The sequence below is a fragment of the Musa acuminata genome, chromosome BXJ1-11 (assembly GCF_036884655.1).
Source record: "Musa acuminata AAA Group cultivar baxijiao chromosome BXJ1-11, Cavendish_Baxijiao_AAA, whole genome shotgun sequence".
NCBI lineage: Eukaryota > Viridiplantae > Streptophyta > Magnoliopsida > Zingiberales > Musaceae > Musa > Musa acuminata.
The window spans coordinates 9,353,046-9,379,703 of NC_088337.1; the positions used below are offsets into that span (position 1 = coordinate 9,353,046).

General features: G+C 38.6%; 3 protein-coding genes across 5 annotated transcripts; 2 read left to right on the forward strand and 1 right to left on the reverse strand.

Annotated features, from left to right (window-relative positions):
• Positions 1 to 734: 734 nt before the first annotated feature.
• Positions 735 to 5,598, forward strand: LOC135586462 (ferric reduction oxidase 7, chloroplastic-like). Its single transcript, XM_065089744.1, has 10 exons — positions 735 to 1,013; positions 1,096 to 1,186; positions 1,268 to 1,465; positions 2,008 to 2,242; positions 2,999 to 3,326; positions 3,438 to 3,705; positions 3,807 to 4,062; positions 4,138 to 4,555; positions 4,660 to 4,876; positions 5,030 to 5,598. Exons 1-9 carry the CDS (start codon positions 782 to 784, stop codon positions 4,827 to 4,829), a joined length of 2,196 nt encoding a protein of 731 aa, XP_064945816.1. The 5' UTR covers positions 735 to 781; the 3' UTR covers positions 4,830 to 4,876; positions 5,030 to 5,598.
• Positions 5,599 to 5,743: 145 nt separating this feature from the next.
• Positions 5,744 to 18,285, forward strand: LOC103971204 (methionine S-methyltransferase). The gene is made up of 12 exons (XM_009385168.3): positions 5,744 to 6,061; positions 7,510 to 7,703; positions 8,712 to 8,918; positions 9,447 to 9,542; positions 12,217 to 12,405; positions 12,604 to 12,792; positions 12,876 to 13,112; positions 14,841 to 14,975; positions 15,208 to 15,522; positions 15,880 to 16,059; positions 16,229 to 17,200; positions 17,583 to 18,285. The coding sequence occupies exons 1-12, from the start codon at positions 5,827 to 5,829 to the stop codon at positions 17,871 to 17,873; spliced, it is 3,240 nt and encodes a 1,079-aa protein (XP_009383443.2). The 5' UTR covers positions 5,744 to 5,826; the 3' UTR covers positions 17,874 to 18,285.
• Positions 18,286 to 19,187: 902 nt separating this feature from the next.
• LOC103971205 (B-box zinc finger protein 22) lies at positions 19,188 to 26,570 on the reverse strand. 3 transcript variants are annotated; one of them, XM_065089747.1, is made up of 4 exons: positions 26,468 to 26,570; positions 22,907 to 25,114; positions 22,536 to 22,794; positions 19,188 to 19,761 (listed from the first exon to the last, which is right to left on the reverse strand). In XM_065089747.1, exons 3-4 carry the CDS (start codon positions 22,731 to 22,733, stop codon positions 19,366 to 19,368), a joined length of 594 nt encoding a protein of 197 aa, XP_064945819.1. In that variant the 5' UTR covers positions 22,734 to 22,794; positions 22,907 to 25,114; positions 26,468 to 26,570; the 3' UTR covers positions 19,188 to 19,365. The 3 variants fall into 3 exon arrangements, with proteins under 3 accessions (XP_064945819.1, XP_009383445.2, XP_064945817.1); XM_009385170.3 differs by having other exon boundaries at positions 22,536 to 22,778; positions 22,907 to 26,560; XM_065089745.1 differs by having other exon boundaries at positions 22,907 to 26,560.
• Between the last annotated feature and the right edge of the window lie 88 nt (positions 26,571 to 26,658).

Below are 26,658 nucleotides of genomic sequence, written 5' to 3' on the forward strand. Positions count from 1 at the left end.
CACTTTTTTCTCTATCTTTTAGAAAATTGATGTATATCTTTTTCATCATTTTTAGTACATAATTTATTATTAAAATTATCAAGAATTTTATATTTTATCATCCTAACGGTTATTTTAAACTTTTTATTTTTTAAAAATGTCTTTATTTTTATAATTTTATCGATATTTAAAATATAATATTTTAATAATAATAATTACTTTCTAGATCTTCTCATACCATCATCAACTCTCTTTAAACCGTACATCTACCTTCACTTTAATCAGAAATATTTTTTGATTAATTTTTTTAATTTTATTAGTAATCATAATCCAAATAATATTAATAGTATCTCCACAATAAATAAAACAAGTATAGAGGAAAAAAAGGTATAAAAAAAAATAAGTGTGGAGGAAAAAAATAAAAAAAAAATAATATGGAAAAATCCATATTCCTCTATCAAGATCCAAATAAGTTAAGATCAGACTGTTAGCCTAACATTTTTCTTCTTCTTATAATAATTCTTCTTTTCTTGTTTCAGTGTGTCTTCAATTATTTTCTTGTGTATACTTTTCTTTCTTATTTCCCGTAGTCCTTCAGTGTTAACAAAGCTATCACACAGCTAAATCCTGATGTTGATCGAGTTGGTGAACGACGAGGAACTTGTGGCTTCTCTCGACGTTCTTGTCCATGTCTCACCCACATTCCCATCATGTACAATCGAATCTCTGCTAGATAAATTGAGCGGTTCTTCTTCTTGGAAGTTAACAGTTACCTGAAGCACCGAGACTGCCTCTCCCACCCATGGCTGAACTCCTTGCCCGTGAACCCCTCTTGCCAAAGGAAAAGCTAAGCCATGGCAGTGGCAAGACTACCTCTTTCTTGCCTTCTCTGGCTAGACTGGGGCTCAAATCACTGATGTGGGCAATCTTCCTGGTCTGGGTTGCTGCCATATTCTTCTTCCCCACCGAGTTGGTGAAGAGCTTGTTCTCGAGATGGACTAAATTGACTGAACAAACCGTCTTCGGGCTCACAGGTCTGCTCTCTTCCTACTGTTTGATGTTTGGCTTAAGAGATGGCAGATGTCTGACTGATCAAGTGTGGCTTCAAATGTGCAGGAAGTTTCTTCCTTGGTTTCAGCGGCCCGATCCTTGTTATCGCTCTTCTCGCATTCGTATACATAATTGCCTTCCCCAGAGACGATTTCAAGTATGCGTATCGATCGTTCATTCGATTTGAGTTCACTTTTGTGCTGCAAGAATTCAGAACTAAGATGCTTCTTTTTGTCAGGAAAAAGAGTGCGAGGCTTCCGAGGTTTCGGCTCTGGACGTTCCCGGTCATCGTTGATGGGCCTTTTGGTGTTGTTTCTGCTGCGGAATTCATCGGGATAGTCTTGTTTTCCGCTTATGTTCTGTGGACGATCATCGCTTACACCGTGGAGAATCGCAGCTTGATCTCAAAGCTCCTGTTCCCTTCGAATATTAAACTGTATGTCAGCTCCGACATGATCATCTCACTTAAAGATCGCGAAGTTGAATGTATTTCTTGTAGAAATTTGTTATGCTTCATTCTGCATGCTTAGATTTCAATTTTTGGGCTCCATCAACGAAACATAAATTACTTGTCAAGCATCATCAGTGGTGAGGATCTTCAGTCATATTAGTCATGTTCAGAGCTTCAGTCCATGTTGCTGCTAATGAAATTGTAGCGAAAAACAAAACACTTAACAGAGTATCACAGTATCATTAGATCTTTGCAGAAATCGTTCTCGATGTTCTTGATGATACTTTTTTTTTTTTTTATGAGGTTATGGAATCTGCACATGGTTTAATTCGCTTCCATCATATTTGCGGTACTATCTGCATGCTGTGCTTTTCTTGTTCTTCTTCCCCATGTCACAAAATCATAAAACCCATAGAAATCGTCATTCTTCTTCATCCAACAATAATTTGAAGTTGAACCTGTGATTGCCATGACTTGAGTAGGTAATGCTTGGCATCCTCTCTAATGTAGAAATTTCAAGCTTTCAGGTACTTATTCTTGGAGCTGACTGGGCTTCGCCTAGGCTTGATCGGATTGTTTTGCTTGGCATTTCTATTTCTCCCAGTCGCGAGGGGATCGATTCTTCTCCGCTTAATAGACATCCCATTTGAGCATGTTACCAGATACCATGTGTGGCTTGGACATCTCACAATGGCTATGTTTACATTACATGGCTTGTTCTATGTCATCTCATGGGCACTGCAGGGGCGCCTCCTGCATGAAGTGAGCTTGACTTCCTTTAATTGTTCTGCTTAGCAATTAAAATGATCATAGAAATAAATCACAATGGTGATAGTATCCGAGATGCTGCATTTGTTTCTACTATTGCCTCCTGGATTGTTTTAACCTTATGATTTGCTTAGACAAAGTTAGATAGTTTGATTTCCACAAAGCAGAGTATATCTTCAAAAAAGCACTAGTTTAGTATGAATTAAATATTTTTTTCAGCGGTTAATCTGTTATTATGCTAAGCAATTGCTTGTGATACATATTATAGCAGAAATAATTCGATATTAAATTAGTCACATTCTAAGATTTTTTTTGTGGTGCATTAATGATGTTTCATACTTTCATTTTCCAGGAAAAGAGTACCTTAGATGCTGATCTTGAGCAAAAAAGAATTATTTTTTATCTAACATACTACTTTTCTTTTCAGTTATGTTTTTATGCTAAATAATTTTTCTTACCAAATTGGACTTGCAGTGGGCTTTAACTTGAATCATTAACATTATTATTGAAATATTATCCTGTGAACATTGATTTTGTATGTCCACTTAAGTTTTATATTAAATATTCAAAGAAGAAAATTCTGTAGATAGAATTTTACTTATAGATTTCAGTGGACTCCCATCAGATCTGAAGGGGCTTATGTACTCATGCAACACTACATGTTTATGTACCGAATCTGAAGAGGCATGCTTGGTATAAACCACTCAGATTTATCTGCTATGTTAACGCAAGATGTGAACTTGCATGCAGATTCTGGAGTGGAAGGACATCGGAATTGCCAATCTCCCGGGAGTAATTAGTCTGGCCGCTGGGCTGCTTATGTGGGTTACATCACTCCACCCTGTGCGGAAGAACTATTTCGAGCTCTTCTTTTACACCCACCAGTTGTATGTGATCTTTGTTGTCTTCCTCGCCCTACATGTTGGTGACTTCGTCTTCAGCATCGCTGCCGGAGCAATCTTCCTTTTTGTTCTCGATCGTTTTCTGCGATTCTGCCAGTCGCGGACCACCGTGAACATCCTCTCAGCAGCCTGTCATCCATGTGGAACTGTGGAACTTGTTCTCTCAAAACCAGCAAGTATAACTTCTTGACCATTTCCAGCAAGATTGGGAAGAAGTTTTATCTTTTTCAGCTGATCTTTGTTAACTTACTGATCTCCTAATTAAACTCCCTGTTCATGCACTGCAGATCTTCGGTACAACGCACTCGGTTTTGTGTTCCTGCAAGTACGTGAATTGTCATGGCTGCAGTGGCATCCCTTCAGTGTTTCCTCCAGTCCGATGGATGGCAAACACCATCTATCAATTCTTATAAAAGTTCTTGGAGAATGGACAGGGAGACTACGTGACATCATCTCCAAAGTCCCTGAGCAACCACAAATCAGCATCCCTTCACAGCCTAAGATCACTGCCTCTGTCGAAGGACCATATGGACATGAAGTACCCTACCATTTGATGTAAGCCTATTCTGTGGCAGTTGTTTCTCTTGTTTTCTTGTTCTTGCTATCATCTATTTGTTGCTTTCAGATCAACTGATCATTCTATTTGTGGCTGTCAGGTATGAGAATCTAATCCTGGTAGCTGGAGGCATTGGCATTTCACCATTTTTTGCTATCATAAGCGACATCTGCCGCCGGATCAATGAGGGCAAACCTTGTGTTCCAAAGAATGTGCTCATCATCTGGGCTGTCAAGAAATCCAAGGAGCTTTCTCTTCTTTCAGTTCTCAATGACCAGGCCATCTCTTCATCTTGCTTTAATTCCCTGCAGCTGGATATTCTTGCTTGTGTCACTCAAGAATCAGAGGCTCCACTGGTAGATGCACACTTCCAACATGTTTGTTCATCGAATTTGCTTGGCACTCCCCTAAGTTCTACTTCTTTGTTGCAGGAAGAGGGCATTATCAATGCTGATGAAAACTCGAGGTCTTCCTCCCTCTTAACCACCAGTGGAAGCAGAATGTCATGTTTGGTTGGCACAGGGAACAACATCTGGTCTGGGATCTACTTCGCTGTATCCACTTTCGGCTTCGTTCTGCTCTATGGATTGGTGGAAGCATATTACATCGTGCCTTCTGCAATCTCTGCTTGGTGGTACCGCGGCCTCCTGTTTACGATCTGCATGGTTGCCAGCGTCGTCATCCTCGGAGGTTCTGTCGTGTTCTTCTGGCATCTCTGGGAGAAGCATTCAAGCAGTGCGAGGTCGACAGAAGACGATGAGAAGGAACGAACCCTGCGCAACGAAACCACCACTGCGAACTTTGCAAGCATGCTAACTACTCAATATGGCCGCCGGCCGGATTTCCATGGTACGCCTACCGCTGCTTCTCATCCCAAGTCACAGTCGAAACCTGTAACTTTCTTCCCAGTTCATGAACATTCGTAATCTACATTTCTGCTCCTTTTGGTCCAGATCTATTCGGTTCGTTCGCGAAGACGAAGGGGAGCGTCGACGTCGGCGTCATCGTGTGTGGGCCGCCTGGTCTTCAGACGAGCGTCGCTAAGGAGTGCAGGTCGCAGAACATCCGGGGAAGCTGGAATCAGCCTGTCTTCCACTTCAACAGCCACAGCTTTGATCTCTAGTAGCTCGCTCGTACATGGCATCTTCTTCCCTGGAGCTTGGATTACTAGTACGGTCATATCTCATCAAATAACCTCTCTCTCTCTCTAATATATGTAGATAAAATTCCTGAGATGTATACATGACTAAAGATAAATCATATAAGCAATGTCAATTAGTTACTAACTGTTCTTCCACGAGGCGACTAACACGACTCCTACAGTGAGCTCGACGACGGAGTGTAAACTGCACGTGGAGGAATTATATGTGCAATACGAGAACAGCGGTCGAGACCGGTGCGGCACGTCCGCCACCCTCTGACAGACCCACGCGCTCCTCCAATACCAGACAGTGGGAAATGTTCCCGTTGCTTTTCTTTTGCTTTCGTGGCGATGCGATCCACCGGGCACCCACCACCGCCCCTCTCGTGCTCCATCATCATTCTCTCGCAGTCATTTTGGGGCAGCATGTGATCAAAGGCGCGTCGGCGGTATCACAAAGTTGACCTTTACGTGGGCGTTTGACAGACTCGAAGCAAACTCTGCGGGGGCGGCGCGAAAAGCTCATGCGTCGTGCCCCGACATGCGGCCCGCATACAGAGAGGTAGAGGGTGCTTTGGTCCATGTGCTGCGACCCCACCAACGGTGGGTCACGCTCGTGGCCTCAAGTCGTGACGTCGGTGTGTCGATGTGTAGATAGCCTCCTGGGCCCACACAATGTGTCTCTGGTAGCGTCCGAAGGATCATCGAATATTTGTTGTTCTCGGGATCTTGGCGTCCCTTCGTTCTTTCATCGACGGCCAAGAATGCTTGTGGGAGTTGGGAATCGAGAACCGACAAGGTGGGGCTCCGACCGATTCCCTCTCCTTGTCAACACCACTCACCGACGTGAGCTTTTGAAATAACTAACCCTGCTTGTCCAACATGCTTTGATACAAGAGCAATAGTTAATCGACCGCGATCCATTTCTACACCCAACACAACGAGAGAGAGAGAGAGAGAGAGAAAGAGGCGAACAGAAATGGCGATGGAGATGGAGATGGAGGGCTTTTTGAGGGAGTGTGAGAGGTCTGGAGACGCCGCCTACGCCGCTCTCAAATTCCTTCTGGAGAAGCTGGAGAACCCGGCCACCCGATCCGACGCCCGTGTGTTCCTCGCCCGCGTTCAGCAACGGTTCCACGCCAAGGACGACGCTGATCGATGCTTCCGCACCTACCATTTCCGTATCCACGACGTCCTCCTCCACGATTTCCAAGGTCGAGGGTTCCCTCCTTTCTCAGTCTTGCTCCCGCTTCTGTCTCCTCTTTCTATCGTCACCCTGTCGTTCTTGATCCTCTTTAGAATCTATCTTCTCACTTAACTTACTACACAGGAACTTGCGATGTTTCCGATTGTTAGCTTTATGGATTCGACTAAGTTTTGGATCAGATTCCATACGGATCAATCTGTCTTCATCCTTTCTTTATCTGGTTGACACACATATTGGACGTCTGATATAAATCTATTATGTTCCATTTCTGTTTCCATTAAAATTTGAACTTTAGGCTTGTGTAAATGACAAATCACACTGGATATTTCTTATCTTTTGTTGTTTGTTCAAGAAAATGGCTGCTGGGGATCCTGATTCGAGTTGTCTGTTAAGGTTGACTTGGTTCTAACGCAAAGGTTGAACTCAGACAAATGGTGTAGTGTGATAGGACGTAGTGGAAGAAACGTACTGAGATCTGGATTATGTGTATCCTCGTCCCACGCTAATGATTTGTTGTTATTCATTCGATGTCATCAATTGCTTACCTTTTATTTACACTCTTTTTATCCGGTGGATGCAAATTGCATCTAGTACTTAAGCCCATAGGTTATTTGAGTAGCTTTATTTGGTTATTGATCTGGACTTGTTATGGGAATCTGACGACAGATATCAGAATTCTGTGTAACTGATTTCCGTTTTTCAGTAAACCTACCTATTCATAAAAAATCAAATCAAAATTTTAGAATTTTTCTCTTTTTTGGTGACGATTTTTAGTCAACCTTGTTCCTCTCAAACTTATCTAGCAGTCCCAGGAGAGGCAAGGTTGGAGTCCAGGTTTCACATAAACAGGATGTTGCCAAAAAAGGGGGGAAGAACATTTGTAACAAGATACCCTAGAATTCATGTTTTCCAAGCATGAATGTGACTGGGTGGGGTCAATGTGAGAGCTTAAGGCTTATCTTACTTTTGGGGGAGCCCCCGACGATTGGAGTTTATATTCAAGGATAGTGTCTAGATATTACAGGTTCCAAAAAATCAAGGTAAGATTAGAAACAACAAAGAGGAAAAAGGTCAACATTTATATTTCTACTTATGACGTGGAAGAAGATACTTACCTGCTCATTATGCTCCAAGAATGCAATTGAGCTTGGTGTTGCTAAGTAACCCATCGCTAACTTCTTGTTTCCAGTTTTGGTACTTAATATATGTATTACTCGTTCTTTCAGATTATTTGAATGAAACTACAATGTGGAAGCATATATTTCATTTACTAATGCGCTTACATGGGCAAGTAACAAGTAATATTTGTTTCTTTATATGTTGAAAATTTCTGCTGGTTGAGTATTGAAAATTTGGAAGCTTGTTTTATGCTTACCAATTGGATATCAGGTTAGACTTATTCTTCTCAAAGTTAGTTTCCTCTCATTGCTGATCTAACAATTTACAATTCACCAGGATTCCAAAAGAGAAAGAAGCTGACCATGATGGTGATCCCTAGCATTTTCATTCCAGAAGATTGGTCTTTTACTTTCTATGAGGGCATAAATCGCCATCCTGATTCCATTTTCAAGGACAAAACTGTTGCTGAGCTTGGTTGTGGAAATGGATGGATATCCATTGCACTTGCTGAAAAGTGGTCCCCTTTAAAGGTTTAATTCTGTTTGCCAGATACTCGTATCCATAATTTATACATAAGTCATGTTTCAGTTCATCCTGGATAAGTGATTTACCATGGTGAGCTTTAAGTCATTTACCATCGGCGCAAGCTGCTTATGTGTATCAAAATATCATCAGACACAGTTTGAAGCAAGGTTTGTCATACCGAAATGTACCGCCAGTACCGGGCAGTACATACTGGTCCGACAGGTTACCGGTACGCGAACCGCCCGGTACCGCTACAGTGCTACAGTATTTTACTGTAGTACTGTAGCACTACTACAGTACTATATTGTAGCACTGTTATAGTATAAAAAACATAAAATTATTCGGTACATCGGTACCGTACCGAGCCCGGGTTGAAACACCGGTACGGTACGATACAGCGAACCTTGGTTTGAAGTTTCTCCATTTGCTTCTAGCTTCAAATTGACAATCTTTATGCCATTAGATATATGGCTTATAGCTTGGAATTATTGGTACCTATTTATTCCTTTCTATTTGCAGCAGTGGTGCATGCTTTCTTTAGGTTCTCGGATCTTTGAAGAGTTTGGATAAAGAGGGAAGAATGTGGAATTTGATCTAGAGAAAGTTCTGTGCAATATGCACGTGTAAAGATTTAGAGACAACGAATGAAATAAACTCTTCCAAAGAACTTTATGGTAAATAAACAAAGTTGAACTGATATATATTCAATCACAAACATTATGTATTTTCTCTTTGACAAGCAACTAACTTCTTGCCCTTAAATAGTATGTTTTAGCATAGTGCATAAACTTTGATGCTCATCTTCCATATTCTTGTTTTAACACCTTTATTGTATAAATAATTATATAGGTGTTTTTTTTCAAATAAATTGTTACTTATACAACAAGGTTGGCATGTTTTGTGTTATGCTCCCTCTGATTGTAAGTGCCAATTTCTTCATGTTCTTTCTATTTTAAAGTTATTATGAATTTGTCCTCATAGTAATCTCCAAGTACTAATGTGGCTCTATCCAGGTGTATGGGCTTGATATTAATCCAAGAGCTGTCAAAATTTCATGGATTAATTTGTTCTTGAATGCATTGGATGAGAATGGGTGTCCTATCTATGATGGAGAGGGAAAAACTCTGCTTGATAGGGTGGAATTCCATGAATCAGATCTTCTAGCTTATTGCAGGAAAAATGATATACAACTAGAGCGTATTGTTGGATGCATCCCTCAGGTACTGAACAAAGTTTTTGAAAATGTGGAAAACCTAGTTTTTGGCAATTTAGCTCATCTGCGACCAATGTTATTATTCAGTTATGCTAATGTACAAACATGATGGTTTGTGCCAAATTAGGACTTCCACACATGTAAAACCATAATTTATCTACTTCAAATGTTGGTTGGTTATGTATGTACATTCTTTCCCTTTGTGTGGTTGGATTGGGTTACTTAATACTTGTCTGACCAATCTGAAGTAGACTTGTCCTCTTTAATTATACTTTTAACTTCCATATCTTGAAGTTTCTTAGCTTATTTTAGTTGATTGTTTTGCAATTCTTGGACTCAACTTTCAGCAACATGATCCTTCTAAAATCTTAAGCGCAAATATGCTTTATGTTCACATAACTAAACACACAATTTCGTGGCAATCATCCTGAAGTTATTTAGTAATTTATCCATGTCTTCACTTGTTTGTATTATCGATAGATGATTTGAGATATTTGTTTTCCTGCATGATTTGGTTTATGCTATCCTTTGTCAGATTCTCAACCCAAATCCAGAGGCCATGTCAAAGATGATTACTGAAAATGCAAGCGAGGAATTTTTGTACTCGTTAAGTAACTATTGCGCTCTTCAGGTTGGCACACAAACTGCATATGCTTTGTTTTGTTTCCTTTATATTCATCATGGGTTTCTAAAAGGTGGCATTTGCTTATCTGCATGTCGATATGTAGGGAAGTTAATTTTGATAAAATTTTTAAGCCACAAAAAAAATGTCATATGCTGTTCCCTGATAATTTATTGTAATGCCTTTGAGTGTTTAGATGGTGTTTTACCCCTTTTTTTACCTATTTTATAATTTAGATAATTCTGTATTGGTTAAAATCCTTAGATAAAGAGGATCCTGTGTCTATTATAAATGTAACTTTAAAAACGACAAATGGATCCTTGACAAGATTATGTTATGGAGCATTTGTTTATAACTGGAAGTGCAGTTAAGATGGACCAAAAAAAGGCAAGCTGAAAGTCCAATTAAGTAATGTAAAATTATTTGTACAAAGCTCAATGGCCGCAAAAGACTCATGTAACTACCTGGGACGTTACTGCTTGTTGTTGTTCGTGTATATAGGGTCTTGAAATTGTAAGCTTTTCTCCGCTAAGTAAGACAAAACTGTTATGGCTGGATACAATATCTATGTGAGCTGCACCAATGCCTTTTACTTCCCAATTGTAGTGGGTGTGGGTTTTTGGGTGAAGATATATTCTACTTGCAGTGTAATGGTATAACTATGTGTTGTTGAAAATTAGAAGCATCTTTGTAAGAAGCAGGACCTAATCTAGTGTTACTCTAATTGGTAGACTTTTACTTGGAGCTTTGATCAAATAACTATGATTAATAGCCAAGGAATCTACCAAAGAATGAATGTTAATACTTTGCAATAGTTCAGAATAGTTGTGCAGAATGGGGCCTTTAGAGACTCAAAGGAATTTGCCGTATAAAAAAATTTATGGGACAAGCTGTAAAAACCTGATTCATTTGTACATGGTCGTTCATGAATTGGCTGTATGCATCTGAAACTTTCATGAGAATCACATGCAATTGGAATTCATGCAAAGATCCCAGCTACTTTACACTAGTCAGTATATGAGGTTACAAATAGTGTTAACCAAAATGCCAAGTATTGGTCGGATGACAGAGTCAGACAAGCTTTTACCCATTGTGTGGTGTTGGCTATTGATCACAAACTCGAAAACAAAAGGGCTCATGGAAGAGTCAGCTAATTGATATCAATGGAAGAAGAAAAAGTAATGCCCATCAGACACCTGTTGCAAGCGGTGCAACGACCCATCCTTAGCCCCTTTGTTGTGAAATTGTTATGAGCTTATGAAGTTTATCTTTTTATTGCATTGCCCATAAAGTGTTTGTGTGATGTTTATTTGTGTTACCCTGAGTTTATAACTGGGAGGAGCGACAATGGCAGCTTTTCCATGCATTCACATTCATTAATCCGCTTGCAAGTCCCTTTGGGACTGCACAAGGTTATGGGGAGATTGACCCTTTGCAAACAGAGACCGCAAGGGTGCTGTACAACTTAGACCAATTGCTGACCCTAGCAGAATATAATATTATGCTATAATGTAATTTGTTGTAGTATGTCAACGACTCAACAGGTTCATTTTGTATTCTTTTCTGAGTTATAATTTGAAAGGAAAATTCTGTTATTGTGGTCGTTAAGTAGCTTGATCAATTGGGAACATTGTGTTCTTTGTGACATGAAGTCATATATTCCCAGCTGTTAACACTTTAGATGCATGTAGGTCTGTTAAGTGGCACCTTCCACTAAATTTATTTCTTAGTGGCATCATCCAACCATAAGTTTATCTTATTACAAATTTCTGAACAACCATCATGAAAACAGAGATGTTACCTTGGTCATGATATTATTTCACATCAACCCAATTAGTAAAAAGTTCACAAGTTAGAAGAAGGCACAGTCTAGCAACTATGCATGGAACCACTTGAGAAAGCAAAGTCCCTAACAGAAGTGAATAGTGATCTTTGATGTAAAGAAAATGTATAAAGAAGAAATGTTTTGTTTACTTCTTTACTTTGTAAAACATAAACAATAAATAAGAAATGTGTCCTAATATTCTCTTAAGCACCCAACACATCACGAAGTACCAGACATGTTTGAGAGTTTCAGATATGTATTAGTGTCCGACATGCACACAGTAATCCTTTTGAAGTGTTTGTGCTTTATGATTCGTAGCTGTCCTCTCATGTCTAGTGAGATGTTCCATCCTTGCCTTTTTACTATCAATTATGTGAATTTCATTTTATATCATTGTGGGTTCATTTTGAAGATGTTGGACTGCATATGTACTTTTTTTGTTATTTATTTTGCTCCAGTATTATGTTTAAAGTTTTTGTGACAAATGATATGGTTAGTAGTTCATGACCTGAAAGGCCAGTAACTTTCTAGGTCTCTAGTGCCTTTTGGAAAATAATCATTTCAATATGAATATTAGTTTTGCAACCAGTTCTGGGTCCATTCATCTATGTTATCCTAGTTCTGCATGACATTCAGACTTTGCAAGAAATTTATGCCTGTATAGGCTTGTGCATGCAAGATAAAATTCAGTTGAGCAATCTTTGTTACTTTCTTAAATGAAAGCCTAAAACAATTGAAATTGATATTTTTGGATCTCTTATCTTTCCTTTTAGTTTACTTTCTAATTCAGAATGGTAGATTTTCTATATGTCATATCCTTCTATGATTTATAATTGTTGCATAAAACTATCAAACTAGGGCTTTGTTGAGGATCAATTTGGCTTGGGTTTAATTGCACGAGCTGTTGAGGAAGGAATTGAAGTCATAAAGCCTATGGGAATTATGGTATTTAATATAGGAGGACGTCCAGGGCAAGGTGTTTGCAAACGATTGTTTGAACGTCGTGGTTTCCATATCACAAAGCTTTGGCAAACAAAAGTTATGCAGGTATATGAAATTGACAATCTTTGACTAAATCTGACTGTGACTGCTTGATTACCTAAAGACATCCCTGGAAATCTATATTTCTTGAGTTTTTGCAGTCAAGATCATTTCGTATTCTGTTACTTTCAAGTGTAATATGTTTTCCTTGGTCAACATTGTTCTGAAAATCTAATATAATCCAACTGAAATGAGTTGTCGTAGGCTGCTGATACAGATATTTCAGCCTTAGTTGAAATTGAGAAGAACAGCCATCATCGCTTTGAATTTTTTATGGGTCTTGTTGGTGATCAGCCTATTTGTGCTCGTACAGCTTGGGCATATGTGAAGTCTGGTTGTCGTATTTCACATGCTTTGTCTGTCTATAGTTGTCAACTTCGCCAACCAAATCAGGTGCATTATTTTTACTTTCTTTTTTGTTCTTTTAGAGAAATTTGTGCAGTGCACATAACTAACAATTTGTAGTATGTTGGCAGGTGAAAACCATATTTGAATTTTTAATAAATGGTTTTCGAGAGGTCAGCAGCTCCTTAGATCTGTCATTTGATGATGATTCTGTTGCTGATGAAAAGATACCATTCCTAGCTTATCTTGCTAGTGTATTAAAAGAAAATTCATTTCTTCCATATGATCCCCCAGCTGGAAGTATGCGTTTTAGAAGCCTTATAGCTGGATTTATGAAAGTATACCATCACATTCCACTAAGTGCAGATGTAAGCAGTTAAAATCTGCACGCCACCTTTCTACTGCAAGAAGTTTATTTCCTGCGCCTGCTTATATGTGAATGGTCTACTTTTAGAATTGGAATTTGCAAATGCTACTGTTGTTTACAGATTAAGTCACAGAAATCATAGCATAGATTGTAGACCATAAGCATGTAAAATTTGATGATTCTTCATGAACTTGTCATAAAAGCTGGACATGCATTGAGTGTCACTTGCTTTTAAAGTCAATTTTGTAATTGTTTTATCTCTGGTCAGACATCAAACATGCCACTCCAGTCTAGATTGTTTTTTGGTTTTAAGTTTGCATTTACATATTTATTGATATAGGTTTTGGCCAGTGGTGTTTCATGAACACTCTTCATGATGATACTATGAAGATATGAGGCCCATTTGTAGTCTAATTCTGCAAGTTGCATAATTGGCAACTCTTATTAGGAAAATCTGTACTAACTTATATACAGCAAGATGATAGAACTTCCTCTTGTTGAAGAGTACCACATGAAATGGTTTCTCCAGATGTGTGACAAAATTTATGTATTTCATATATTTCTTCGTTATCACTACTGCAATAGTATTATGTTCTCTAATGCTGATAAGTGAATATGCTTCTAATAAATGTTGGATTCAGTGAACAGGTGTTCATGCAACCCTGTTTAGTGCATTTGAGTGGGGTGCAATATTTGGCTTCATATGCTTGTGGTTTTCTGTTAGATTATTCTTATAGTTGCTTCTATTAGTCCCTCAACTCCTGCTAATTTTTGCATGATATGTGTAGCTCTCAGAGCTACAATGACTATTCAATTTAGTTATTTTGATCAAGCTAATTTCTGTTTGCTAATAGACACAATTTCTTTGAACTTTGAGCTTCATTGGTTGGTTGCAGTGTCCTGCCTACAGTATTTTACTCTCTAATTTTAATATATGATGACAATCATAACCTCATATACTGGCCACAGACAGTTAGCTAACTGCAAATACATGACTGTTTAAGGAGAACTATGATTTTAGAACTGTAACCTCTGGAATCAAACAGCAGAAAAGCATTCTTTTTTATGATTTTTACTGCAGCTAGATTAAATTACAAGTCACTTACTCCAACTTTTGACTTTTGTTTAGTTTTCTTTTAACAATAAGTTAAAGGAAGTTTACATAGTTGAAATAAGTTAAAAGTTTCAAGCATGCATTATCCCCAAGCCAATGTTGCAGTGCCCCTGGTTCGGTGTAGCTTTCTTGGAACAATTTTTCTTTTATAGTGCCAAGTGGCACATACTGTAGCTTCATACATCAACTAGTATAACAGCTCATCATGGTCATAATGACATAGAAATGTTTTTAATTGAAGGTGTGGACATTATTAATTGATTGTGGATTTATTAAAACAGAACAATCCACTACCTAATTTCTGTAAGTTTCATGCTTAAACCTTCCATGCAATTTTTTAATAATAATATGAGAAGTAATATATACTCATATGAGTTAACAATTACTTGAGTTGCTATTTTTGTCTATTGAAATATTTATAGGTGTCCATATAGCTGATCCAAATAGTTGGGAGCATGACATGTATTTTTTGACACTATTATAACCAAATACAATTATTGTGTTGTCAATGTGAAATAAACGGTGCCATATATTTGAGTCTCTTTTTGTGCTTGGTGTTGTTCTAAAAAAAACAAAGGGTGGCATGTTGACTTTATATGTTTTCTGGTTTACAAGAATGTTACAGTATTCCCTTCAAGATCTGTGGCAATTGAGAATGCTCTTCGGCTCTTCTCTCCACGACTTGCTATTGTCGATGAACATTTGACTAGAAACTTGCCAAAGCAATGGCTGACATCTTTAGAAATTGAGGTAAGGCCCTACATCAGCTATGCTCGCTCTTGCCCTTCATGGTTGTACATATGTGTGCATGCCTTTAGTAGCCTAAAAAAAGCTATGCTTGAGCTCAGAGCTTACTGTGCTTATACTAGCTTGATGAAGGATTTTGTATGTAACTGTTTGGCGCACACTTAATTGTAAAATAATGATGCCATAAGCTAGCACTGTTCATGTTAATCATATGATGGGATTTCGTTTACATCAGGGAACTAATGATGAACTTGAAGATATCATTACCGTGATTGAGGCACCGCGCCAGTCAGACCTGATGATTGAGTTGATTAAAAAGCTAAAGCCACAAGTTGTAATTACTGGCATGGCTCAGTTTGAGGCCATTACAACTTCTGCATTTGAAAATTTATTGAATACTACTGAAGAGCTTGGTGCCCGTCTTTTCTTGGATATATCAGACCACTTTGAGATCTCAAGTCTTCCTGGATCAAATGGAGTGTTAAAGTATCTTTCTGGCAAGAGTCTGCCGTCACATGCAGCTATCTTGTGTGGACTAGTGAAAAATCAGGTAAAAACTATTTGTGTCTCGATTTCAGCACTTGAACTCAAATGCTTTATGTAATTGGAAATTTGGAGATGGGCAAAATTTTAAGAACTTGGTTTTGTTGTTTGTCCATATATTTCTTTGGTTTAACAGGAAGCTCTTTAGCAAATTATTTCCCCAAGAAACACCTATTTAGCCAAGGGAAAGTTCCTCCACATCATGACATTGATTGTAGGGCATGTTTGATTAAAAATTTACTATATATTTACCCTTTCCTATATTATCTTTAGGACAGTTCTCTGATTTAACAGTTTAGATCAAAAAATTAAATAAGTAGTCTTAATGGCTCTTTGAGTGGTGGAATAATAGTTTTCTTCTCAGGTTTATTCTGATTTAGAAGTGGCCTTTGTCATATCTGAAGATGAGTCTGTATATACAACATTGCCGAAGACTGTGGAGTTACTGGAAGGGCATACAGCATTATTTAGTCAGTACTACTATGGCTGTCTGTTCCATGAGCTGCTCGCATTTCAGCTAGCAGATCGTCATTCACCTGCAGAGGTGCCTCTCTCTCTCTCTCTCTCTCTCTCTCTCTCTCTCTAACATGCATGCACAATCATGCACGTGCATTCATGTTCTTAGCATTGCTACTGGCAGTTATGATGATTCTTGCAACAAATCTTAAGTAATTACCTGTAATTTTCTGCATAGTTTTGTGTATATTGTGCAGAGGGTATGTCCAGACAGAAACTCGGCTAAGTTGATAGGATTTGCAAGTTCTGCTGTTTCTGCCGTAAACAATGCCGAGCTTTCCATCACTGATCATAAGGACAATTTACTGATTCACATGGATGTAGATCAAAGCTTCTTGCCAATACCTTCTGCCGTAAAAGCATCCATCTTCGAGAGCTTTGCAAGACAAAACATGGTTGAGTCTGAAACTGATGTTCGTTTTGGAATTCAGCAGCTGGTAAGGAATAGTTATGGGTTCCCATGTGATGGTTCTTCAGAGTTCATTTTTGCGAATTCTCAGTTAGCCCTTTTCAACAAGTTAATTCGTTGCTGCATACAAGAAAAAGGCACCTTACTTTTCCCCTCGGGCACAAATGGGAATTATGTCTCTGTGGCAAAGTTCATGAATGCAAACATTTTGACTGTCCCAACACAATCAGAAATAGGTTTTAAGCTTGTTCCAGATACACTTGCAAGCTTGCTTGGGACCTTAACAAACCCATGGTTGTACTTGTCTGGACCCACCGTCAATCCAACAGGCTTGCTATATGACAACAAAGAGATTAGTGAAATACTTGCTGTCTGTGCCAAGTATGGTGCCAGGGTGGTAATTGATACTTGTTTCTCAGGTCTAGAGTTCCGCAGAGATGGTTGGGAGGGATGGAATCTGAAAAATTGTCTTTCTTCACTTACATGTACTACTACTAACTCATCCTTCGCTGTGTCTCTGCTTGGTGGGTTGTCATTTGAGTTGCTCACCGGAGGTCTTGAGTTTGGATTCTTGATTTTGAATGAGTCAACCCTGATCGATGCATTTTCTACCCTACCGAGCTTGGGCAGGCCACACAGCACAGTCAAATATGCCATCAAAAAGTTGTTGGGTCTCCGCGGCCAAAAGTTTCAGCAGTTCTCTCGAGTCATGGATGAACAGAAAGATATTCTAAGAAGTCGTTCTGATTGCTTGATTAAGGTATATACTGTTATGCATTTAGAGTTTCAAATCAATTCAAATATTATGAGGACCATAGATAGATAGCATAGAAGAAATTGGACAAAACAATGTTTCAGCTATATATATAGTTCATGACTAACTGCAGTCTTTGACTGCTTGATAAATGCTATATATAAAATATTTATTTGTTTATTTATTTGTCTACTTTTGACTTGTATCCGAGATGGATAAGTTCACCTGAATGGAGCCTCAAAGGTTGGCCATAAGAATCAAAGTTGCTTTGAGACCATCTCATCTTACACTTTTACTTCTATTAGAAATTCTTTTTTTAATTTTATTTTATTTTTCAAGTAGACAGACTTTCTAAATTATCCTGGTACATGTTCCTTCTCTTTTGCAGACACTCCGAAGCTGCGGATGGGACGTCGTTGGCTGCTGTGGTGGTGTTTCTATGGTAGCTAAACCAACAGCTTATCTGGGCAAGATGCTTAAATTAGATGACTTCGAGGCCAAGCTTGATGCGACCAATTTCAGACAAGCCGTTCTAAAAGCTACTGGTCTGTGCATTAACAGTGGATCATGGACTGGAATTCCGAACTACTGCCGCCTCGCTTTCGCTCTCGAGAATTCCGAGTTTGAACGGGCATTACAATGCATCACTCGGTTCAAGAAGTTGGTTCTCGAGAATTGAGTATGCTCGACTACCTTTCTCATGTGATGTGACTCAGAAATAAATAGAACCTACAAAGGTAAGGTCAAGCGCATTTTCCATTGGGGATCTGTTACATACAGCTGATCCATGCCAATGTTTTCCTTGTGGGTATCCCCCCTCCAGGGGATTTCACGTAAGCTTCGTTTAGCTTTTTCTGCCTTGGAATTCTTCATCGGCTCATGGCTTGGTTTCTGTGGCCTGCTCACATGGACATGAAACGAGCGTTCCAGTCTATTGCTGGTTTGTCAGGTTTTGACCTGATACGCATGTTCCCCGAGCTGTAGTTTCTAAGAATGCAGACTCATAATTCGTGTCATCTAGCAGGTTTGAAACTTGAATGCAGATGATGATGGCTATCGATCTATCAATCTATCAATCGGTAGTTCCATGATGGTAGCTGTAACTCGATGTCTTTGTTTTACACTTGAGCTCTTTCAGGTTTTAATCTCTGGCACTAAGTCTTGCAGGATTCTCATGCGTCAAGATAAATCACATCGGGAAATTGAAGACACGGGTTTGATCCTCATCGGGAGAGAATCTCTTTCTGAGTTCGGGAATCAAAAGGTAATTTCTCCTTTGAAAGTGGGCGGGCTAGAGAACAGGTCAGATTTAGCATACGAGCTAACTACCGAGATTAACATTATCAGATTGGAACTTTAGAATCATCGATTTCAACATGTTATACGATAATCAAACTTAAAAAGAGCCAGAAATCTCTTCCGTCAACCTTTGGCTTCATGATAAGGGTTGGTTGTGGGTGTAGGGGCTGCAATTTTCTACATATGCAGGAGCTTTCTAGTATCATCGCTTTTCATTGTCATCGACATGTCATAGGATAATCAAAATTAAAAAGAGCTAAAAAACGAAGGACTTTTTTAGTATCAACTTTTCAATGTCAAATCTGTAATCGACCGACCTCATGTCACCTAAGCGTTGACGAAGGAAACCGACGATCCAAGACGTGTCCAGTCAATCCTAAGGGAGACTGAAGCACGTCCTACAGGAAATAGATGAATGGGTTGATGACCTCACATTGTCTCTAATCTCCATTCACACAACCGATTGAAGACGAGCACCTGACTTCCTCCATTTAGATGATATTATTGGCTTTGATACCTCGAAGATCACAAAGCCTCCGTATATCTATCGGCACATGAAGATTAGACTCTTTTACTCTCTTTTTTTTATTTTCTACCGGATTACTATAATTGATAGATTTAGAAAACGATCGATGATCAGAACTTATGGAGGTTCTGTCATTATATAAACGAAAACAGACGTTATAAATAGAGATAAATTGAAGGAGTCCCTCCAGATTAGGAGGGAGTTGGACTATTATTGCACTCATGTACTGATCTTTCCCACACAAAAGAGGAATAGTGCAGACACAAACTCCTCCAGAGAATGCAAATCAAAGTAGTAGAATAATTTGATTTTCTGACTTAATGGCATTGAGAAATGCAATTTACCTTCACCCTGTTTGATCCGGAGAAACTGGCTCCGACAGTCCGTGGCACGGATCGAATTGAAAACCACCAAGAATCTCATTCCAAGGCCATGGTGGCCTCAAACCCTCCTCCGTAACATAACCTGATGTGGCTGCTTGAAGCTTCTGATTGACAATTGAATCAGCTGTAACCAGAGATCTAAGGGGGACGTCGCTCCTGGTACTGTTGCTGTCACCATTACTGCTGCTGCTGTTCTTGTTGCTGCCGTTGGTAAGATGGTGCTGAAGAGCAACTTGTAGGCCGGTGATCAGAAAACGCTGGTGGGAGGATACGCATGGACTGGCCGTGTGGATGACCACATCGCACTGCCGACACAGTAGAGCCCGATCCTCCAAGCAGAAGAAATACCCAGCTTTCTCCTGTAATCCACAGTATGAAAGATTTGAAGGCTAGTTCATGCATCGGTAGAAGTTGTCCAGAAGAGATTAATATTAAAGTTATGCTAAGAGAAGAAACATTAAGACAATCTATATCTGCACCAAATTGTCACTACCAAGGCCAAAATTTTCTTGCCGTGTGTTTTAACCTGCTAGGGGAGAACAGGCAAATGTGGTGGGAACCAATATTCCACACTAATTAGATTAAAAAAAGATTGTGAGATTGTCTACAAATAAAAAGAATGGAACAATTTGAAGCACCAAAGAGAATTAACTCCTGCTTGGTGGCAACAAAGAAGCAAGAAAGGTTCTGCCTTGAATGGTAGGTCGAAGCAATAAAAGTAGGATTTTTATCATATAAGAGATCGAACTTTTGAGGGCTATCAACCACCAGAGTACATTTGCATTAACGAATGCACCTGTCGAAAGCACAACTTCATCAGTTCACTTAGTTCAGACTTCAGAGCACCAGATTACATGCTAGAAGTCCCTGCCTTCTTTTTCCAGAAAAATAGCTTGTCATAGCATGTTTTTTATGACCAAAAACATTCAACGACTGATTACAAATTATAGTTTGCAAAGAGAACTTATCATGCTCAAAGAGAAAGGAACAGAAGCAGACAAATGAAAGGCATAACATGTTTTTCACAAGCAAAAGTCAGCAACCCACCAAGCAATCCATCTAATGACTGATTTCAAATCATCGTTTGGAAAAAGCACTTATCATGCTCGAAGAGAAAGGAACAACAGCAGATAAGTCGAAGTCATAGCATGTTTTTTTATGAACAAAACTCAGTAAGCCACCAAGTGATCAATCTAATGACTGATTACACATTGGAGTTTAAAAAGAGCACTCATCATGCACGATATAAAAGGAACAAAAGCAGACAAATGGAAGGCTCAGCAGGTATACTCTTCATACAAAAGTGTAGCTATAAGAACTTAATATATCTTGGTCCCAAAAAATAATAAACGAAGCTTACAGTAACCATCAGTTCACAGTGCATCTACTTCATATTGAGAGTTGTACCATACGAATTCTATATCTTCTTCCTCTCCAACAATTGTAGAAAATTATCTAGCTTTGTGTGGCATCCTTTACAAGTTAGCAACCAACACTATACATTTGGATCAAAGCTTTCCTAAACATTATTCTTTTTTTTTCTTTTTTTATCTTCAAGGTGTATAAAACAAAACTAATCACTCTCTTCTTAAGAAAACGGATATAAGACTTCAAAACGTACAAACTCTTTTTTTTTTTTTTGTCAAGTTTTATAAACTTCTAGCATTTGAACACACACACACACACACACACACACATACACATAAGAGTACATATATATTACTCACTGCATCTTAGTGGTTACATGTCCGACCACTTAACACATTCAGAGGATGTGTATAGCAATTACCACAATATTTAACTGCACCTGTTGGGACCAAATAACCGAAGATGTCAATAGCTTGTACCATACCTGAAGATACAAGGTTGAGTATATGCTATCATTAAAAACGTCAGTTATCATCCACCAGGCCATCCAATAAAACATAATTAGTTATAGTTTGCAATGTGTATTTTCCTAACACCTGAACCAAATGGGAAGTAGACAACAATGAGACAAAGCATTTGGTCCCTTTGACAATGAAATGAATTATGAAAAGATTGTAAGTATCTTTTTAGCGCTCATCATAAATGCAGAAGCCACAAAATTAAGTGAGAAAGAGGAAGCTTGTTGGTAGAGGAGTTATGTGACAACTTTCTTGGGCCGCATTTATGAAGCAACTGCTTTGTGTCTGCAAACTAAATCAATCTCCGCTAATTTATTTCTTTCTGTTGTCACTAGATAAGAGCCCATCAACCTTTTTCCATCGTGTACCGGATGTAGATTCCAGTTTCACTTACAGAGAATGGACTCTCAACCTAACAAGTTAGATAGGTCTGCTGAAGAAAAAGAAATTTGACTACTTGTTACAGACGCATTCTAATGAAGATATATAACAGCATCATGTGTAAATAGTAGAATTTGCATGCACTCCAAACATTTTCATGCAAGAAACTCCAAGACTTCATTATAATCCTTGTTCTAATTTACATGACAAGAAAAGTTTCTCTTATTTTTCCTAGAAAAGAACAGGGAGGTGTAGGCATGAACTCCAACCTTTTCAAAAAGTAGGATTCTGCATGTTGATTAAAATGAAACACCCCCTCCAAAGACTAGAAAGGGATTGATAGAGTAGCCAACTTAGCTCTTGACCAATTTTCAACGTCAGAGTAGACACAAACATATAAACAAGGCTGAGCTCAAAAGCATTTCAATCTCAGCTGAGCAACTATCCAGCAAGGGCAGGCTGCTTAACAATAGGAAGAACATGCAATATCCTCTTTTCTCTTTTTCTTATGAGATTTGATATCTAAAGCAAACTGTTTCAAATCAAGGGAAAAAAAGAAAAAGGTTGGTTATTAAGTAAGAAAATTTGCATTATAAGATCCGGATAGGATGTGCAAAGCAATTTTTCGTATCCTAAAGCTGCAAGCAACACTGTACTAAGTGAATGGCAACTAAATCAATCAACTCCAACTCAAACAAGTCCAAGAGCTGTTTTTTTTCCCAGTTATTTTTGTTTTTATTCAAGAAATTAGAAAGAAATTAAAGAGCAACGTGTGCAACAAGAAAACTAAATTAGTGTATTTAGAACTAGAATTCTTTACCGAAGGGCATCAAAATGAGTCTTAGGAGAGACTGAGAGACAGCAACCTGACAAATATCACAGTTGGGGATCTGCGAAGAACAAGAGTTGGGATTAGTCGGGAGGAGAGGGACTCGCTGGTGCTTCCCGGCGAGCTTGTTGGCGGCATGGACCTTCTCATCGCAGCTCCAGCACAGCGCGGCCTCATCGGCACAGCACAGCACCGCTGCCGCCGCCCTCTCGCACACGTCACACTGTATCTTCATCCCGCTCCGCCTCCTCCTCCTCCTCCTCCTCGTCGAGCAACCAAGCTGAAGAAGACCAGAACTAGAGGAATGGAAGATCACAAGATATCACATGAAATCAGCGTCCGGAATCCACGGACCAAACCACCAAACACGATTAGATTTTCTTGAGAACATCTGACAAGGACAAATACCTAACGAAGATATTACACCTCTCTGCCGAGAAACATCGAGCGAGATGAAAATACAGAAGATCGACTTCCGGGTGAATTCAAGAACCAGATGAACACCACCAGTTCCAAGACCGGCAATTCGTCTGCAGTGGCCAGTGGAGATGGAGTTGCAGAAGCTTCGGCGGCTCAGGGCAGAGAGGAGGGAGATCGAGCGGGCTTTAAATGGAGATGAAGCCGCCCGACATGGAAGTGGAAGAACAGCCCAAACCGAAAGGGATATTTTTGACGACAAAGCAGATATGACCATTACGTGGATTTTTGAGATAGTTCCGAACAATCCCGAATCCAAATATTCTTATACGATCTTTTTCTTTCCCAAACAGTACCGGTATTTTAAAACTCTGTTTAAAATTTAAAATATATTTTGTTTTATTATTTTAAATATATATATATATATATATATATTTATATATATTTAAATTTGTTTGAAATTTACTGAATCAAACCCATGAGCATCTGCATGTGTCAAACCAAGAAACGAAGTCCAAAATTGAAAGAAAAAAAAAACAACTAATGAATTTTGAAAAAAAATAAACCAATAGATTATTCAAATAATTGCACCTGAAACGAATTAATTTGTTTTACTTTCTCAAAATTCATCGTAAGAATTTTCAGCTTCAACGCTTACAGAATTCACAGATAAATAGTCTTGATGTTTATTATTATTTTTTTATAAGATCACATCTGTGAGATACCATTTGTTTGGGTGTGGGACTGATGAGAAGCTCACCAACCAATTTCAATCACGAGTTATGGCTTTCTGATGCCTCCTAACACAATTAGGAGGTAATTGCAGGAGTACATACAGTCGACCAATGACTCCATGTGCTCAGATTTGAATACCAGTCATTACCTTTGTTCCTAACAAAGGCATAATGTTGGTTACCTCTTCGTTATTGGTTGGGAAGTAGGGATTATATATAGCCACAGACAACACGCCACAAGAGTGTCAATAATTCTGTACTCTCTCTCTCTCTCTCTCGCGGACCACTTCACCTATAAAGCGACTTAAAGAAAGAGAGAGAAGACTGTTTTTTTTTTTGGTCTGGATAGTAGTTTGTCCAAAGGAGCACTTAAGATTCAAACAGTCAATAACATTAAATGCATGAATAAAATGCTAATCCAAATTTGTGAAGAATTGCCATCGAGCATGCTTGCATTTGTTTGCTACTTCTAAATGATACTGTTGTATTTGTATCTATTGAGAAGCCATACAGAGCTAATTATACAAAATTGTTGTTTTTATAAATGAATGTATATTTACAAGTACACGTAAAAGTGGTTCTGATGTCAAGCCAAATTTCGTCACAATTTCTGATAACTTGGGAACTCCAAAAGTTGTTTTTGAGCTTATTTTAGGGGGTTATCTTGATGTATTTCCGGCGACACATGCTAATTTCCTGTTTTCCTTAAGCTTCACTTGTCCTTGGTTAACTTACCAGTAGGTGGCCCAGTTACAACAAAACAATGGAGACCTGATGTAATCCAACCAAGCAGTTCTAGTAGGGTTCACCATCACGTTGTCTGGATTCTTATCATCTGCGGTCCTAATTAAGAAATCCCACATACCTCTCCAACTTTGATATTTCTGAAGCATTCCCAACTTGGGTTAGTGGGTTTTGACAAAAATCATTGGTCCATAACACATCATGAGATTATGAGGAGCCTTTCTCTTCTCTATTTGTCACTATACTTTTGACACCAGTGTTCAATACACAAGCCTAGAACTGGACATGGAATGACCCAACTCACCACTCCCTACTTATCTTTCATCACAGATCAGATTTATCATTGCTAGGTCACTTAATTATTCTTCATGGAACATGATTTATGTCACACCCCACTTGGGGTCCAAACTTGGACCACATATCTTATTGGAATTTGGACTCGCACAGCAAGAATGAGTCAATCCAATACCAACTGAGATGGATATATCAAAGAAACAAACGGATTTCATGATGATGGGCACAAGAGATTGTTCTGGCCCCATCATTTATCTGGTGGAGTGTGATAAAAAGGCTCCATGGCATTACCAGACTGCCATTACTATATTGTGTGGTTCCTAGGTTTTGAATAAGGAATTTCTAGGACCTTTGATGGGTCATTCTCCTTACTCCATATCTTCCCTTCTTTGGTACTTGCATTGACCCGATGGCTGATCACTGCACTCTACAGATTAGAGAGGAAGATTAACAAGTTTTTCAAGCAGGCGATGAATAAAGTTTTAAAATAAATTAGTGGGTCAATTTATTCAATGAAGTATCAAAGTAAATTTATGCTGGTACAGATGTTCATACAAGGGCAACAAAATTGCATGATAAGCTTGTTAACACGTATCAGAAACAAATTCCTTGCTAGTGCAAATGCACCATAAAAAAATATTTGCACCGGCAAGTGTGGTCATGTCCATATGGATCCCACTAATTCAAATTGAAATTTTTGTGCAAAAAAAAATTCAGAGACAGAATTAAAAAACAGAATAAAAAAGATGTCCAGATTAAAAAATAAAAAAAGGAAAGACTGATTAAGCATATGCATTTAATCCCTTAATGAGCAATTCCCACAAAATAGAGTGAATAATAAGAACAACAGGTTTGTAAAAATAATACAACGAATAAAAAGATGAATAATTAGAAACTGTTTACAACTAAGTAATAATCAAAGAGAATAATAAGAAAACAAATCAACTTGTGTGCCATGCTCCCTAAATCATCACTTATGTAAACTTTGGTTCTATTGATATGCTAATATAAGAAATAAAATGATGCAGGCAAAAACTCTTCAAGTACATAAATATAAATCTCTAGTGCATAAATGTTGGTTCTATATTTGCATATCATGGTGTACCTTGGTTGTCAGGGTCTGTACCAAGTTAGTAGCCACCATTAATCAAGCGAAATATATTTCTTATCACAAGTTCATATGAGCCCTAAATTTAAGCAAGACTTAGTTGTAGTTCTGTTGCTTCTGTAAACAGTAGTATATTGACACGGACTCACGATATCTACACAATTGAATATTACATACTACTTAGGCCACTTTTTTGTTGCATCATTGCACCAACACTGTTTGGAAAACTATAACAAGTCCCACCACAGATTAATGTGTAGCAGCCAAGTAAAAGCTCACTAAAACCGTGGAAATTGTACTACAATACAGCATCAGATCACCAAAAAAACAAAATTATCAACAGTAAATATCTCTCAAAGATGAAGAATTGAGCATATGAAACCTCAAGGAGAGAAAAGGTGCCAACCTGATTTTTTAGAGTTAATTACCAACTGAGGTGTCTCGATTTGGAGAAACACACATGAAGCTAATCAAGAATCAATAGGATAAGCCCTAAAACAAGAAATCCAGTACACACAGATGACTCTTCTACATCAATAGTCTATAAACACTTGCCCACAGCAATCCGAGAAACGACATCTAGAGCAGCAGAAAACACAGAGGAAAGCGAAAAAGCACAAGAAAAAACCGGAGAAAAGATGAAAAATCGTAGCGACCCCGCAGAAGTTTTACCGAAGGGTTCGCGAGAAACCTCCCGCAAGCGTTGATGCGACGGTTAGGGTTAGGGCTTGGAGACTGGGAGAGGAGTCGGAATCCGATTAGGGGTTGCTCACGGGCCAAAACCGTGGGCCTATCTTTATATTGAACCGCCCCTGTTTAAATGGACCGGTCCGGGTTAAATTTGGGTCTGTGTCTCAAGTCCA

What these genes read in the sequence shown, in the direction of transcription:
- LOC135586462 (XM_065089744.1), top strand. Translation starts at nt 782, where the DNA reads ATGGCTGAACTCCTTGCCCGTGAACCCCTCTTGCCAAAGGAAAAGCTA. An exon ending in AACCGTCTTCGGGCTCACAG is followed by an intron (nt 1,014 to 1,095) that starts GTCTGCTCTCTT and finishes TCAAATGTGCAG; the next exon opens with GAAGTTTCTTCCTTGGTTTC. An exon ending in TGTTCTCTCAAAACCAGCAA is followed by an intron (nt 3,327 to 3,437) that starts GTATAACTTCTT and finishes CATGCACTGCAG; the next exon opens with ATCTTCGGTACAACGCACTC.
- LOC103971205 (XM_065089747.1), bottom strand. Translation starts at nt 22,733, where the DNA reads ATGAAGATACAGTGTGACGTGTGCGAGAGGGCGGCGGCAGCGGTGCTG. An exon ending in CCAACTGTGATATTTGTCAG is followed by an intron (nt 19,762 to 22,535) that starts GTTGCTGTCTCT and finishes TGTGGATTACAG; the next exon opens with GAGAAAGCTGGGTATTTCTT.
- LOC103971204 (XM_009385168.3), top strand. Translation starts at nt 5,827, where the DNA reads ATGGCGATGGAGATGGAGATGGAGGGCTTTTTGAGGGAGTGTGAGAGG. An exon ending in CCTCCTCCACGATTTCCAAG is followed by an intron (nt 6,062 to 7,509) that starts GTCGAGGGTTCC and finishes ACAATTCACCAG; the next exon opens with GATTCCAAAAGAGAAAGAAG. An exon ending in TGACATCTTTAGAAATTGAG is followed by an intron (nt 14,976 to 15,207) that starts GTAAGGCCCTAC and finishes CGTTTACATCAG; the next exon opens with GGAACTAATGATGAACTTGA.